The 14932-nt window shown below is 46.1% G+C and overlaps 1 protein-coding gene across 1 annotated transcript in view; it reads right to left on the bottom strand.

The window, feature by feature from the left end:
- LOC141259356 (uncharacterized) overlaps nucleotides 1-14932 on the bottom strand; it is a 751467-nt gene that overhangs the window by 327114 nt on the left and 409421 nt on the right. The window contains exon 39 of the mRNA XM_073675220.1: nucleotides 12122-12304. Coding sequence (XP_073531321.1) covers nucleotides 12122-12304 — 183 coding nt within the window. The remainder of the gene's footprint in view (nucleotides 1-12121; nucleotides 12305-14932) is intronic.

Below are 14932 nucleotides of genomic sequence, written 5' to 3'. Positions count from 1 at the left end.
CAGCCCAAAACATTACTCCACCTCCTCCTTGTTGGCGCTGTAGCCGTGTTTGCGTGGGGTGTCCATCAACCAGCCATCCTCCACTCCATCCATCTGGACCATCGAGCGCTGCACGGCACTCATCCGTGAACAAAACAGTTTTGAAATCAGTCTTCATGTAATGTTTGGCCCACTGGAGCCGTTTCTGCTTGTGTGAAGTGGATAGAGGAGGTCGACAGGATGGCGTATGCACAGCTGCAAACCTCTGAAGGACCCTGCATCTTGTTGTTCGGGGGACGTTGGAGGCACCAGCAGCTTCAAAAACTTGTCTGCTGCTATGACAAGGCTTTTTTGCCGCTGCTCTTTTAACCTGACGTAATTGCCTGTAGGAAAGAGTCCTCAATTTGCCCTTATCAGCACGCACACGTGTGTACTGTGAATCAGCTACATACTTCTTGATTGCCAAGACACTTCATCCTGATCATCGCACAATGTTGATTGTAGTCATGCCTTGACCTAAACACTCCACAATTTGTTGCTTCTCAGCAGCCGACACATCCTTTTTCTTTCCCATTTTGGCAGAAAATGTAGGCTGCTTAATAATGTGAGACAGCCTTCTTAAGTAGTCTTGCCTTTCATTGGACACACCTGCCAAACTAATTAGCACAGGTGTCTGCAATTGCTTACAGTGATATAAAGAGCCCTGACACACATCACCATCAATGAGTTTAACTGACAAACAAACAAATTCTTCCCTTATCACTCCTAAACACTTTTTGCATAATAATTTGGAACACAGTGTACATGTGCTTTTCCCCAAAACACCAGTGGTTCACGTAGTGAATCTTACAGTTCTAACTTGCCAACTGTGGTCTGTATGGAGTTGTTCAATAAAGGGCCCAAAATTAAGATAACATAGATGGGAGAGGTCTCTATGAATAGGAATTCCTAAGTATTTGATACCCTGTGAGGGCCAGGCAAAGGGAAAGTTGGACTGGATGGAATCCTATATGGATTTGGGGAGGGAGACATCGAGGGCCTCAGACTTCGCTGCATTGATTTTAAAATTTGACCATGTAACAAAGTGATCTATTTCAGCCATAACAGCATGGATGGATATATGTGCTTGAGTGATATATACTAGGACATCATCAGCAAATAGAGAGCACTTGTACTCGGTGCCTCCCACCTCAATCCACCTAATATTGGGGTTATGGCGAATTGATGAGAGCAGGTGCTCCGTCACTAGGATGTATAAGAGAGGGGACAGAGGACATCCCTGCCTTGTCCCATTGGTGATTGTGAAAGGTGATGAAAATGTTCTGATGCACCCCCTGGGCTTTGGGACACCCGGAGCCGGACCCTTTTTGGTGGATGCTGGTGGTTGTAGTCTTCGTGGCAGCGACCCTGTTCCGTGGCTCAGGGTGGTCAAACCAGTGGCGGCACTATTTATGTGGTTTTGATGTTTAAATGTCCGACTACGCCACCCGTGGATTGCGGTCAGAGTGAACCGCCGCTGCAGGGCAGACCGCTGAGGCTGGTGTTGTGGGTGCAGCAGAGCGTAGCATAACTCCCCACGGGAGGAGTATAGCCTCAGGGCAGTGTATGCGGAGGATGGGGGTGATGGTGCAGGGCAGCAGCAGTAACTACACAGAGTCAGTGATGCAGTCCAGGGCCTTTACTCACAGTTCTTATTATCCAGACCACGTCTGCAGGTAACGGTTGCCCACGTCGTACTGTGCTCACCAGGTGAGGGGCTCAGACAACTCCCAGATAACTTTGGAGCGCTTCACAGGACCCCCTTTGTGTGTCCTTTGTCTGGCCTTTCTTACCCACCCTTCTGTCCGGCTGCCTCGGGCCTCCTCTTGGCAAACTTGGCGCCAGTTTCCCTGACCCTATGTGGTGCCTTCCTAGCGGGTGTAGCGAGGGGCTGCGCCACATAAAATGTCACAGCCTCCGGTTTCTAGCTGAGGGTCGTTTCCTGCCTCCACTAGTTTCAGGGACCGGTCTCCCCCTTTGGCCTGACCCCTCCACGCAGGTGGATTCGGGCATGCGGTGGCGACTCGCCCGTCCGCACCCCTGGGATCCCTTCATTCCTCAATCCTGGAGCCTTCTCCGCTCCTCTTCCTTCCTTCTCCCTCTTCCAGGCCTGGGCCTCTGTTACTAGGCCCGCCTCCGGGGCAGAGCTCATGCAGAGCCCCTGCTCCCTGCCACTTCTGCTCAGACTTCTCTGCACTGAACTAAGATGGTGCCCACCTTTTATACTCCCTTCTCAATGCACCCAGGAACTGCTTCCTCCCTGCTCCTGCACTACAGGGTTCCCTTTCCTCAGTGTTCCCTCCCCCCACTCCAGCTAGGGACAGGGACTGTCGTGCCCATCTCAGAGGCATATTGGTCGCCCTGCCCCACGGCAATGTGGTGTAATGCATGCAGGTGTCGGGTCCTGATCCACACTCCATCCTTACCTGAGAGTGAGATATCACACCTCTGGGTGAGGTGCAATACCTCTGTAGCAACCGAGCCCTCAGGGTGCTACAGTTCCATTTATCTTCAGCCTAGGTGACGTATTGTGATACAGGGCCGTGATTTTGGCTATAAAAGGGTCCCCTAGACCCCTACCCCAAGCTTTTTAAGAGAATCATATATGGCGTGCCAGGAGACTCTATGGAATGCTTTCTCAGCATCCAACGAGAGTATCTAATTACAAATTTTTAACTGCATCTAGCCCAGGAAATACTTTGTGCCTAGTAGCAGTGTCTGCTAGTCAGCGGATTATCCCGGCTGTTAAGCAAGCTACATCACCTGTAGTTTGGACACTTAATTTTTTCAAAGGAAATGCTTCGGGACCACGGGATACTCAGTGAAGAGCATCAGGAGGCACCCCAAGGCATAGGGGCTGGGACTGGCAGTAGGATCCCTTGCGGTGGACAGCTGAGCTCGATCCTTATAAAAGCTTTTTAACTGCAGCAGCTTTAGTGGACGCTACTGGAGCTGGAATTACGCGGCTGCTGGGATGAGACTTGCCCTCCAATAGATCCTTGTAAATGGATTTAAAGTGTATTCATTCAAATTAGAGAGACAATTTAAATTAAAAAGCTTAGAGCTGCCTCCACTACAAGGGGGCTCGCTCGACCCACCAGCGGACAGGCACCAGTATTGGGAGAGGGGGGCTGGCCGTCAGGGTTCACCGCGGCTCTGGCACAAACCCGGCGACACGGAGGTGGCACGGGCAGGATCGGACTGAAAGTGTCGGCTTCTCACTTTTTGGATTTTAGAAGGGCATGACATGCATATATCTGTGTCTCCCCCTCCTTTTACTCCTCCACCTCTTTTCTTTTCGCATGACTATATGTACTTGTCACTTTTCCATGTGTTAGTTGTGTCTTCTGAGCAGTTTGTCAGCTTTTGGACACCTTTGAAGGTGTTTTCTATGTGTTTCTATGTGTTTTTGTTTGCCTGCCATTGGTTTTAACGGTGTTCGAAGGTGTTCGACGAACAGTTCGACGAACAGTTCGGCGAACACACGGGTGTTCGACTAGCCGAACCGAACTCGAACACTACGGGGGGTGGCTCAACACTACTCGTTACTCGGTCTGAGCACTCAAGCATTCCAATTTACTCGACTCAAACAACAAGTACCCAAGCATTTTAGTGCTCGCTCATCACTACTCAGCAGCCTAATCGGTGAAAGGTGTTTTTTACAGTGCCAGCTAGATGGACTACTGGTAAAAGCACTGTGGGACACAGTAGCCCAAGTGAGCCTTTTAAATGAAGAATGGAGAAAACGCTACCTGCCACATACCTGCCTTCAGTCACTAAAAGACCTTTTAGGACCAGTGGAACTTCCTGGCAAAGCTATGAACCAGACCGAAATCCCTTTCTTAAGCTGGGTGGAAGTGACTTTCCAACTGAGGGCCAAGAAGAACAGCAACACCATTGAGCTTTTGGTACTTTTTCTCGTGACCAGAGATCAGAACGTGGCAGAGGATCCAAACCTGGGTTATAATGTAATCAGTGAGGTCATCACGAAACACAAGTAAGGGACACTGGTGGTGGATGCAATTGCCACATCACTTGCCATACCCAATGCCGTGGCGGAAAATTTGATTCATAGAGTAAAGAAAGCACAGAATATAATGGACCTAAAAGAAGTCAAGGTAGGCTGGTGCCCAACCATCATCCCAGCAAACCAAATGGTGGGGGTGAAGTGTGGAATCCAGGTAGAACCGGGAAGAAAAGTCCAGAAAAGACTGTTCATGCCAAAAGACTCCTCAGAAATTCCGGAAGGCCTAGTTCAAGGTGAGACTGTGCTTTCGATTCTTACTGGTGGGTTTGCTCGAGTGACAGTACTGGTGATGAATACTACGAAACACGAAATTAGACTGGATCCAAAAACTGTGTTAGGTCACATCGAAACCGTTAAAACGGTATATCCAGCCAGTGTTGGACCCACCCAGGGGTCTACCGTGAATTCAGTCTCCCCACCAAGGAACAGGAGTTGCTCAGGGGAAGAAATTGCACGTCCCACCTCAGGGTCCTGAGATCCCCCAGTATCCCTGGAACACTTGTGATAGCAAGACAGATGCTGAGAGAAGAGTGTCATGCATTCTCTAAAGATGACTCTGATATAGGCTGTATCCCGTCGTTGCAATTGAAAATCAATCTGAAAGACCTGACCCCAGTAACCATAAGTTACATGTCTGTGCCGAAACCATTACACTGTGAAGTGAAAGAGTATTTACAAGATCTAATCAACAGAGGTTGGGTCCAAAATTCAAAATCGTCTTATTCCTCTCCTATTGTTTGTGTTAGGAAGAAGGATGGTATGTTGAGACTCTGCTGTGATTACCGGGAACTAAACCGAAAGTCACTACCTGATCGGCACCCGATACCAAAGATGCAAGATATGCAGGATAGCCTATCAGGAAGTATCAGGTTCTCTGTCCTCGATCAGGGTAAAGCATACCATCAAGGATTTGTTGAAGAGTCCAGTAGATCGTTGACAGCATTCATCATACCGTGGGGGTTATATGAGTGGATCTTCATATTGTTTGGGCTCAGTTCAGCTCCAGCAGAATTTCAGAGGAGCATGGAGACCTGTTTGGAAGGATTGAGGGACGATATCTGCCAGCCATACTTGGATGACAATGTAATACACAGCAAAACATTACAGCGGTATCAACAACACGGAGTTAAGTTGACCCCAAAGAAGTGTGAACTGTTCAAAAGGCAAGTCCGATTTCTAGGGAAAATTGTGTCCAGAGAAGGATATACCATGGACCAAGCAGAAATCGCTCCGGTACTGGCCTTAAAGGACAAGCGTCCCTCTATTGTCGGGAAGTAGAGGCAGATCTTAGGATTCCTCTCCTACTATCATACTTTCATTCAGAACTTCTCCAGGATTGCCACCCCATTATACCTCCCCTTGGGGGGAATAACAAAGTCAACAACACCCCGGGAGAAAAAGAAGAACGCGGGTTAAAAGAAACAACGCCGTTTCGTCCCAACAGCCCATTCTCTGGACAGCAGACCACCAGGAGATATTGGAAGAACTAGTATACTAACTGGTAAAACCACCTATCTTGGGACATCCTGATTTCAACTTACCATTTGTTCTTTATTGTGACGCTTCTCAAGTTGAACTGGGAGCTGCCCTGTATCAGCATTAAGAAGGAAAATTGAGAGTCATCGGTTACGGTTCTAAAATGTTGACAGACGCCGAGAAGAATTACCATCTACATTCCAAAAAATTGGAGTTCCTGGTATTTGAAATGGGCTATTTGTGAATGATTTAGAGATTATCTCTACTACAGCAAAGAGTTTGAGGTATACACTGACAACAACCCTTTTACCTATGTCCTCACTACAGCCAAACTGAATGCAACTGGTCAGAGATGGGTCGCTGATCTAGCTGACTTCAATTTCAGCATCAAGTACAGGCCAGGAAAATGCAATGCGGATGCTGATGGATTGTCGAGAATGCCACTAGACCCTGAGGAGTTCATGCCAGAATGTTTGGAGGAGATCAGTCTGGAAGCAATTGAGAGCACTACCCAAGCTGTGCAAGCTTATCAAGAGGAAGACACATCATTGTGGTGTCCGTAGAGGTGGAAACCACCATAAAAGCAAGAGAACAAGATCACCCCCTGTCCATTCAACATCTATCAAAAGGAAAAATCCATAGAGCACAACGGGAAGATCAGGTAGAATACTACTTTATGTGGACAAAAATCGGGAGAGAGATAATGAGTCACCTGCAGTATCTGTTTTAGTTAAAGAATGGACGAAGCTCTACCTAGTCAAGATGGTATTCTGTATCGTAAAGGAGGACAAAACCGGCAGTTGTTACTACCCAGAGTATTCCATAGGTTGGTCTTCAAAGAACTCCATGAAAGCATGGGACACCTGGAAGTGGAAAGGACAACCAACTTAATCCATGAACATTTCTTCTGGCCGTACATACAGGGAGATATTGAGAGGTACGCGACCAAGGAGTGTGGGTGTCTACAAGATAAACATCCCAATGCATAAACCCGGGCACCTATGGGCAACATCCAAACTACGTATCCGTTTGAGATAGTTTCAATACAATTTCTACATCTCGAGACGTGCAAGGGTGGTTACAAATACATATTGGTGGTGATGGACCATTTTACTCGATTTGCCCAAGCATATGCCCAAGCATATGCCACCAAGAAATAAAGCTGGTCGAACAGCGGCAGGGAAGATCTTCAATGATTTTGCTTTGAGGTTTGGGTTCCCTACGAGGTTACTACACGACCAAGGAAGAGAATTTGAGAACCAGCTTTTTGCCAAGCTTGGAAAGTACTGTAGAATTCAGAGATCCCACACAACACCCAATCACCCAAAGGGTAATGGACAAGTGGAACTGTTTAACTGGACATTATTGTCGATGTTGCACACTTTAACAGCTGATGAGAATACAGACTGGAAGAGTTCTCTGTCAAAAGTGATACATGCCTATAACTGTACAAAAAGTGATGCAACTTGTTACTCACCCTTCTTTCTATTGTATGGACGATCGCTAAGACTGCCAATCGACATCATGTTCAATACTCCGGTGTCAGAGACTTACAGTACATATCCGGAGTACGTTTAGAAATGGAAGGAACAGATGGAAGAGGCATACAACATAGCGTCCAAAGTGGTTATACAAGGACAGAGCAAGAGTAAGGAGTACTATGATCGAAAATGTTATGGAGCAGAATTGGCACTGGGAAGCCGGGTGCTAGTCAAGAACGTACTTGAGAAAGGTGGTCCAGGACAACTTCATTCGTACTGGGAAGACAAGGTGTATATGGTCGTAAAGAGAAAAGTCAATGACAGTCCAGTGTATGAAATACGATTGGAAAGAGGGGACAAGAAAACCAGAATAGTCCATCGGAATTTATTACTACCCTGTGATTATTTCCCACCACAACAAGACTTCCCAGAAGCAGACCGACATTGACCGAGATTGACTAAGGAACCACCACAGATTGAAGCTCCGGAGGTGGATAGTGACCTTGAAAGTTCCGATGAAGAAGAGCACACCGTTGTATTTCTCGGACCAGCAAGGAGAGGGACGTACCATCCTCAAGAGAGTGAACTAAATCCCGAGGCTCCAGAGTTTGTACCAAGGAGTACAGATGAAGTCCAATTCAGATATGATGATCGAACACTGGTCACTGAAGAGACCGATCGACACTTAGGAGTAGCAGAATTACCAGACCAAGTGGAAATGAATGATTCAAGATAAGTACAGGAACTTACAGAGGCAGCTCCAAGATCATCTGAGGAAGTACGAGAAATGAGTGCGGCAGAAGAAACTCCTGTAACCGAAGAACCCCAGGTATCTGAGGAACAACCCACCAGGAGGATGTCGACTCGAGAAGTGAAGAGGCCCGTGATGCTGTCGTATGAGACACTTGGAGAATTGAGTCAAGTGCCAAGGACAGTCAACTGGAAACAAGTATCTCTGCCTGCGGACCTGGTAAGCCCGCTTGAGTGGTATTCACCACCGAGAGACAGTATGGACAATATTACCTCGTGGAAAGGCTTGTTTTGGCCTGGTGAGAGAAAGAGCTGGTTGAAGACGTACAAAAAGATCCAGCGGAAGAGATGCTGATTGTTCTAATTGTGTTAATTGTTTATTTCTTACAGGAGTCTTACAAGAAAAAGGTTGTAAGAATAGGTTGTTATCAATGTTTATAAATGTTATACCAATTTGACAATGGCAAATTTATATATATAGTTACTAAGCTTTCACCACTGTCTCAGAATTGGTCAGATTGACCAATGAAGACGAATGTCGAGGATGACATTCAAAAAGGAGGGAAGAGTGTGACATGCAGAAGTAGTGCTGTTGCTTCCAAAGCATCTAGCAACTGTTACAAATAACACAAGCACAGGAGACAGGAAGTGTTGTGCTTCAGAAGCATCCAGCAACTAGAGGGATTAACACAGTCACAGGAGACAGGAAGTGTTTTAGCAGAGCCCCAGGGGGGTTGTGGGGATCTTGTTATTGTAGTCTGGCTGAAGCCAAAGAGAAAGGTGATGGTTTGTTATCTGGATCTGACAGAAGGCAACTGAACAGGATTCAGAACAGGAGAGAAACTAAACGCAGGTCAGATAAACTCCCTGAACGAACAGTGCAGAGTATTATCGGGCAGGAAGATAAGGACTGGAATGAATTGTGTCACAGGGATCATCTCCCTCATCAAACCCTCTCCCCTCCTTCTCCATGCAGGATAAAGAATGCTGTGTACTATTGTGTCCTTGTGAAGAAAAAGCCTGTGATTGCATATGCATAGAAATGTGCTGCGAAGAGATCTAATCTATGCTGAATTATGCTACTGAAGAGACTGTAATACTGTGCCTTGTGAAGACACTACTGTATTGTTACTGGAGCCGGTTGCTCAAGAAACTCAGACTGTACTGTAATGAAGATTGTTGCTGGAATATCCCTGAATTGCACTGGTCGAGCTTCAGATTAAATTCCACTGTTAAACTGTTGAAAAAAACGATTGTCAGATGTGTCTGGTCAGCAATTGAATATATCGTGTGCCTGAGAGAAGCTGCAGCCTATGGTCATCCTGAGTAACGGTTCCCGCAGGATTCCAAACAATTCATGAAACCTATCTCACCCTATCTGAACCTAGTGGTGTGTGTGTAACATAATACTCAAGCTTGCTTCCTCCATACCCTCCTGCCAATCATGGACAACAGAGAGGGGATCATTATCCTCTTCATCTCCTGACTGTTGCATGCCCATCACCTCATCCTCCTCATCCTCCTCCATTTGATCCTTGACTCCAGTACCTTCACTAACAGTTTGTCTGGTTACATGAGACTCCCTCAATTGCTGTAATCCACCCAACCATGGCACCCACCTGTGCGACAACATTACAGAACTTAGAGATATTGTCATCCCTTCCGCATCCTCCTCTTCTTCCTCCTCTTCCTCTGGGACCACCACCTTCACACGCAGACTATTCAAAGTGTGCTGCAGTATGTAGATGACCGGAATAGTGATGCTGATGATGACATCATCAGCGCTAACCATCTTAGTAGCCATTTCAAAACTGTGTAGAAGAGTGTAGAGATCATACATCTGTTCCCACTCCGGAAGCATGATTTGCACCACCAGTGCATTGGCCCAGGGTATGCAAAATGAGATACTGCTCATCACTACTGCCACAGTCTCTGCAACATGTGTAGAGTGGAATTCCACCGTGTCGGCACATCGCATATCAACCGGTTAACCGGTAGGCTGAAAGAATTCTTTAGTGATGCAAGTCGATGACCCTCAAGGGTGCGAATGGTGGAAGTGAACACACAGTGACCATGCTTTCTGCAGTAGCACATCCAGGCCGGGATAGTGGCGGAGAAATTGCTGTACCACCAGGTTGAGGAAATGAGCCATGCAAGGCACGTGTGTGAGGTTGCCCCTGCATAGGGCCGCCATCAGGATTGCTCCAGGTTCAGTGGAAACAGCAATTTTTCAAACTTGGATAGCTGTCTCAACTCTTGAGTTGTGTGACTGTGATCTCCATGGCATATTAATTTAAACACTGCCTGATGGCGGTGAGCCCTGGCTGCACAGTACGGAGGTGGGGTGGATTCTCTCTTCACTGTTGGAACACGTGTCTCATTAAGGGAGAGGTTGAGGGCGCAGGTGGAGGCCTAGAGGAGGTGGAGGAGGCAGAAGCAGTGGAGGAAGAGTTAGATACAGAGGTTTGTCCCGTAAGCCTTGGGGATTCCAAGACTTGTGGAGCAGCATCTTCCCCGCCTGCCCCCACAGCCACCAGAGTCACCCAGTGCCCAGTCAAAGAGATGTAACGCTCCTGGCCATGCTTGCTTGTCAAGGTGTCAGTGGTGAAATGCACCCTGTCAGACATAGATTTTTCAAGGAACAGTTGATGTAGTCAGCTTTGGCATGTGTAAGAGGAAACAATCTTTTATGTGATGACAACTGCCTGACCGAGATCTGAGAGAGGGTGGAGTAGGATGAACACGACAAAGTACTGGACTGTGCTTGATATGCAGGTGGATTGAGAAAGATGTGGTAATGTACTCGGTGAAACAAAAACAGCAGGCAAGTCCGGTTCCTTAACAGTTGACCGGCTCTCACTCTACCTGACTGTAGCAGGTAAACAAGTGCAGGTTCTGTGGTCAGAGACTTGTCTGAGAACACTTACCACGGTGTCACGCAAGGTGTGGGAAAGACTTATTGCAACACAAAGGGAAGAGGGAGAGGGAGCCCAGACTCTAGGGAAAAGGGAGGACGTCAAGACCTCCTAGGTTGATCTAGCATCACCCTGTCTCCCCTAACGTCCCTGTATTGGCTCTTCACCAATCGCCACATGCGTGCCTCGCTCTGTCTTTTCTCTGGCGTATGGCTAACGCTAGTGAAGGGAGGAGATGAGCACTAGTCGATCTCCACTAAACACTATAGACAACAGGGGTGGACAAACAGGGGGAAATTGCTTAGCTTTAGATGAACTCCAGACAAATGCGCACACGTCATCAAGCTCCAGAGAGGACGAAGTACCTCTCTTGCTAAAGCCTTCACAAGTAGGAATGAATATTGCCGACACCTCCCTCTGAAACACATCAGATATTTATACACCCAGACAGGGTGTCAACTAGCCAGAGGAAGGCAGCCCCTGGGTCCTAGAGACAGCCTCTAAGAAGATGTATGTAATGCCAAACATAGAGATCTCCTGCAACCAACTGCAGGGCGACTGTCTGTCACTTCTGACACACCCGTGACAAATGGTGACAGAGGAGGAAGAAGCAGCAGATGCGGTTGATGGGGCGGCCTGTGGTTGGCGAGGCATGCTAGTCAACATTTTAGCACAGTGAGATTCCCAGACCAACGCATATTGATCACGCATTTGCTGGTTTATGCACGTAGTAGTCAAATTATTGAAATTTTTGCCTCTACTGAGTAGTTTTTTACAAAGTTTGCAGATAACGTGAGTTGAGTCATCCTTTGCCGTCTCAAAAAAGGTCCAGCCTAGGCAACCCTTGCTGCCCCTATGAACTGCAGACCCGCAACTGCTGCTAGCCACAGCCAGTTGTGGCTGAGGATGCAGTGCTTGTCATGGTTACATCATTACACGTCTGTGCGGGAAGCCGCATCATAACCTACTCATCCACAACCTCCCACCCCTCACCCTGAGAGTCACTCTCCTCCTCTTCCTCAACTATGTCGACTAAAACATCATTTAAAATTAGTGGCTTGTGAAGACATAACCTGGCCCACAGGCTCGGCTCCATACAACTGAGAGCTTCTACAGAGATACAAAACGCTTATTTTGAGTCCTGATAAGCATCTTTTCCATTCTCTCCTCTCTATGCTCAGTTTTTTACTTAAGACAAAAATCTGAGTAAAGTGAGACTCAATGACACCTTAGGATGTGCTGTCTGACAATCCAAAAAAATGGTATACTGCTCATTGGCGTCTTTATGAAAAATAAAATATGTCTGTCATCGCAAGTAAGTAGCTCATCTCGAAAACAATGTGGCACTGTGCTAACAGAATGATGAAAAGCAGTCTAGCAATAGTCACCATAATGGTCCCAATTTCTGTTTAGATTAAGCCCATTTATAAAGATTAAGGCTCAGGAGTCTTTACCTGCTTTCGTTTTTCTGAAGCGGGAATCAGTCTGCGCCTGCTGGAATAAACAGGGGCATGACAGTAAACCAGAATTCCACTGTGAGGGATTTTCACGCTGATTATTGAACCAATTGAGACATTTCATACGACTGTTCTCCACTGCATAATTATTCAGTTGGTAAATCCAGAGTCCTCTCATGTCTTCAAAAGTAAGAAAAGGAAATAATTCAGAACAATGTTACAATGAACACAATGTCTGTATTTAAAATTATCAATAGTTTGCACGTCATCTCCAGTAATCTACTTTGTTTTATAGCAGTGATTGCAATCTCTAAATCAAAGAGTTTGCAAGCATGCAGTTCCCTCATAGGAAACTGGCCAACTTTGATATATTCTAGCAGTGGCAGGTAACCTAGGCAACTACAGAATTAAATATCCCTGTATTTTTGAGAAAGGAAGGATTTTTCATAATTAAGATGCAAAGAAGCTTGTTTTTGCAAACACTTGGCAATTTTAACCATTTATAAAGATGAGACAAACCGTTTGATAAGTTTGTTAAATTTATACCAGTTCATTCGACTGAGAGCAATTTAATGCCATCAGACGTCGCAATATGCCATGTGCCCCCGCTGTTAAGATTTGTAAAGATGAAAATAGCCAGCTCATCACAGATAGACACTTAGGGCTCAGAACATTGCCACTGTATTGCCACACCTTGTAAACCCTAAGTAAGAGTGGTCCGTTTCAATGAATAAACGCTGCTCAAAATAATAAAGGGAACACTGAAATAACACATCCTAGATCTGAATGAATGAAATATTCTCATTGAATACTTTCTTCTGTACAAAGTTGAATGTACTGAAAAAAAATCACACAAAAATCATCAATGGAAATCAAATTTATTAACCAATGGAGGCCTGGATTTGGAGTCACCCCCAAAATTAAAGTGGAAAACGCACTACAGGCTGATCCAACTTTGATGTAATATCCTTAAAACAAATCAAAATGAGGATCAGTCTGGTGTGTGGCCTCCACGTGCCTGTATGACCGCCCTACAATGCCTGGGCATGCTCCTGATGAGATTGCGGATGGTCTCCTGTGGAATCTCCTCCCAGACCTGAACTAAAGCATCCGCCAACTCCTGGACAGTCTGTGGTGCAACGTGACGTGGATGTAGCGAGTCATGATGTCCCGGATCTGCTCAATCGGATTCAGGTCTGGGGAATGGGCGGGCCAGTCCATAGCTTCAATGCCTTCATCTTGCAAGAACTGCTGACACACTCCAGCCACATGAGGTCTGGCATTGTCCTGCATTTGGAGGAACCCAGGGCCAACCGCACCAGCATATGGTCTCACAAGGGGTCTGAGGATCTCATCTCAGTACCTAATGGCAGTCAGGCTACCTCTGGCGAGCACATGGAGGGCTGTGCGGCCCTCCAAAGAAATGCCACCCCACACCATTACTGACCCACTGCCAAACTGGTAATGCTGAAGGATGTTACAGGCAGCAGATCGCTCTCCCCGGCATCTCCAGACTCTGTCACGTCTGTCACATGTGCACAGTGTGAACCTGCTTTCATCTGTGAAGAGCATAGGGCGCCGGTGGCAACTTTGCCAATCCTGGTGTTCTGTGGCAAATGCCAAGCATCCTGCACGGTATTGGGCTGTGAGCACAACCCCCATCTGTGGACGACGGACCCTCATACTACCCTCATGGAGTCGGTTTCATTTGTGCAGACACATGCACATTTGTGGCCTGCTGGAGGTCATTTTGCAGGGCTCTGGCAGTGCTCCTACTGTTTCTCCTTGCACAAAGGTGGAGGTAGCGGTCCTGCTGCTGGGTTGTTGCCCTCCTACGACCCCCTCCACGTCTCCTGGTGTACTGGCCTGTCTCTTGGAAGCGCCTCCAGCCTCTGGACACTATTCTGACAGCCACAGCAAACATTCTTACCACAGCTCGCATTGATGTACCATACTGGACGAGCTGCACTACCTGAGCAACTTCTGTGGGCTGTAGAGTCCGTTTCATGCTACCATGAGTGTGAAATCACAGCCAACATTCAAAATTGACCAAAACATCAGCCAGAAAGCATGGGTACTGAGATGTGGTCTGTGGTCCCCACTTGCAGAACTGCTCCTTTATTGAGTGTGTCTTGATAATTGCCTATAATTTCCATCTATTGTCTATTCAATTTGCACAACAGCATGTGAAATTGATTGTCAATCAGTGTTGCTTCCTAAGTGGACAGTTTGATTTCATAGAAGTTTGATTTACTTGGAGTTATATTCTGTTGTTTAAGTGTTCCCTTTATTTTTTTTATTATACTGCTGAATGTGAAATAAAATTAATGAAAAGGTTAAATATAAATACAAATGGTATTGCTGAAAATGTCATCTTGTCCCACAGAAAACAAGCTACCATACAGTTTCAGTGAAAAAGATAAGTAAAAAAGATATAGCTCTCAGAATATAACTATGCAAAAACAATTCAATTTTATAAAAAAAAAATTTATTGTGTAAAAGCGGCAAAACATAACACATATTTGATATTGCCGTATCTAGAACAATCCGATCTATAAAACTGTCTCACAAGTTAACCCCTTCAGTGAATACCATAAAAACAATAAATAAAAAACATGGCAAAAAACTAGGCTTTTTTATCATACCGCTGAACAAAAAGTGGAATAAAACGTGATCGAAAAGTCAAATGGAAATAAAAATGGCATCTGTGGAAACATCATCTTGTGTGGCAAAAAACAAGCTACCATAGAGCTCCATCAGCAGAGAAATAAAAAACTTAAGCTTTTACCACACAGTAAATGACATGTT

Source organism: Phyllobates terribilis, unplaced genomic scaffold, assembly GCF_046119375.1.
Source record: "Phyllobates terribilis strain yellow unplaced genomic scaffold, ASM4611937v1 Scaffold_3__8_contigs__length_932513732, whole genome shotgun sequence".
In the NCBI taxonomy this organism is placed as follows: Eukaryota; Metazoa; Chordata; class Amphibia; order Anura; family Dendrobatidae; genus Phyllobates; species Phyllobates terribilis.
The sequence above is the reverse complement of the archived record's forward strand: the minus strand, read 5'-3'. Positions and strand labels throughout refer to the sequence as shown.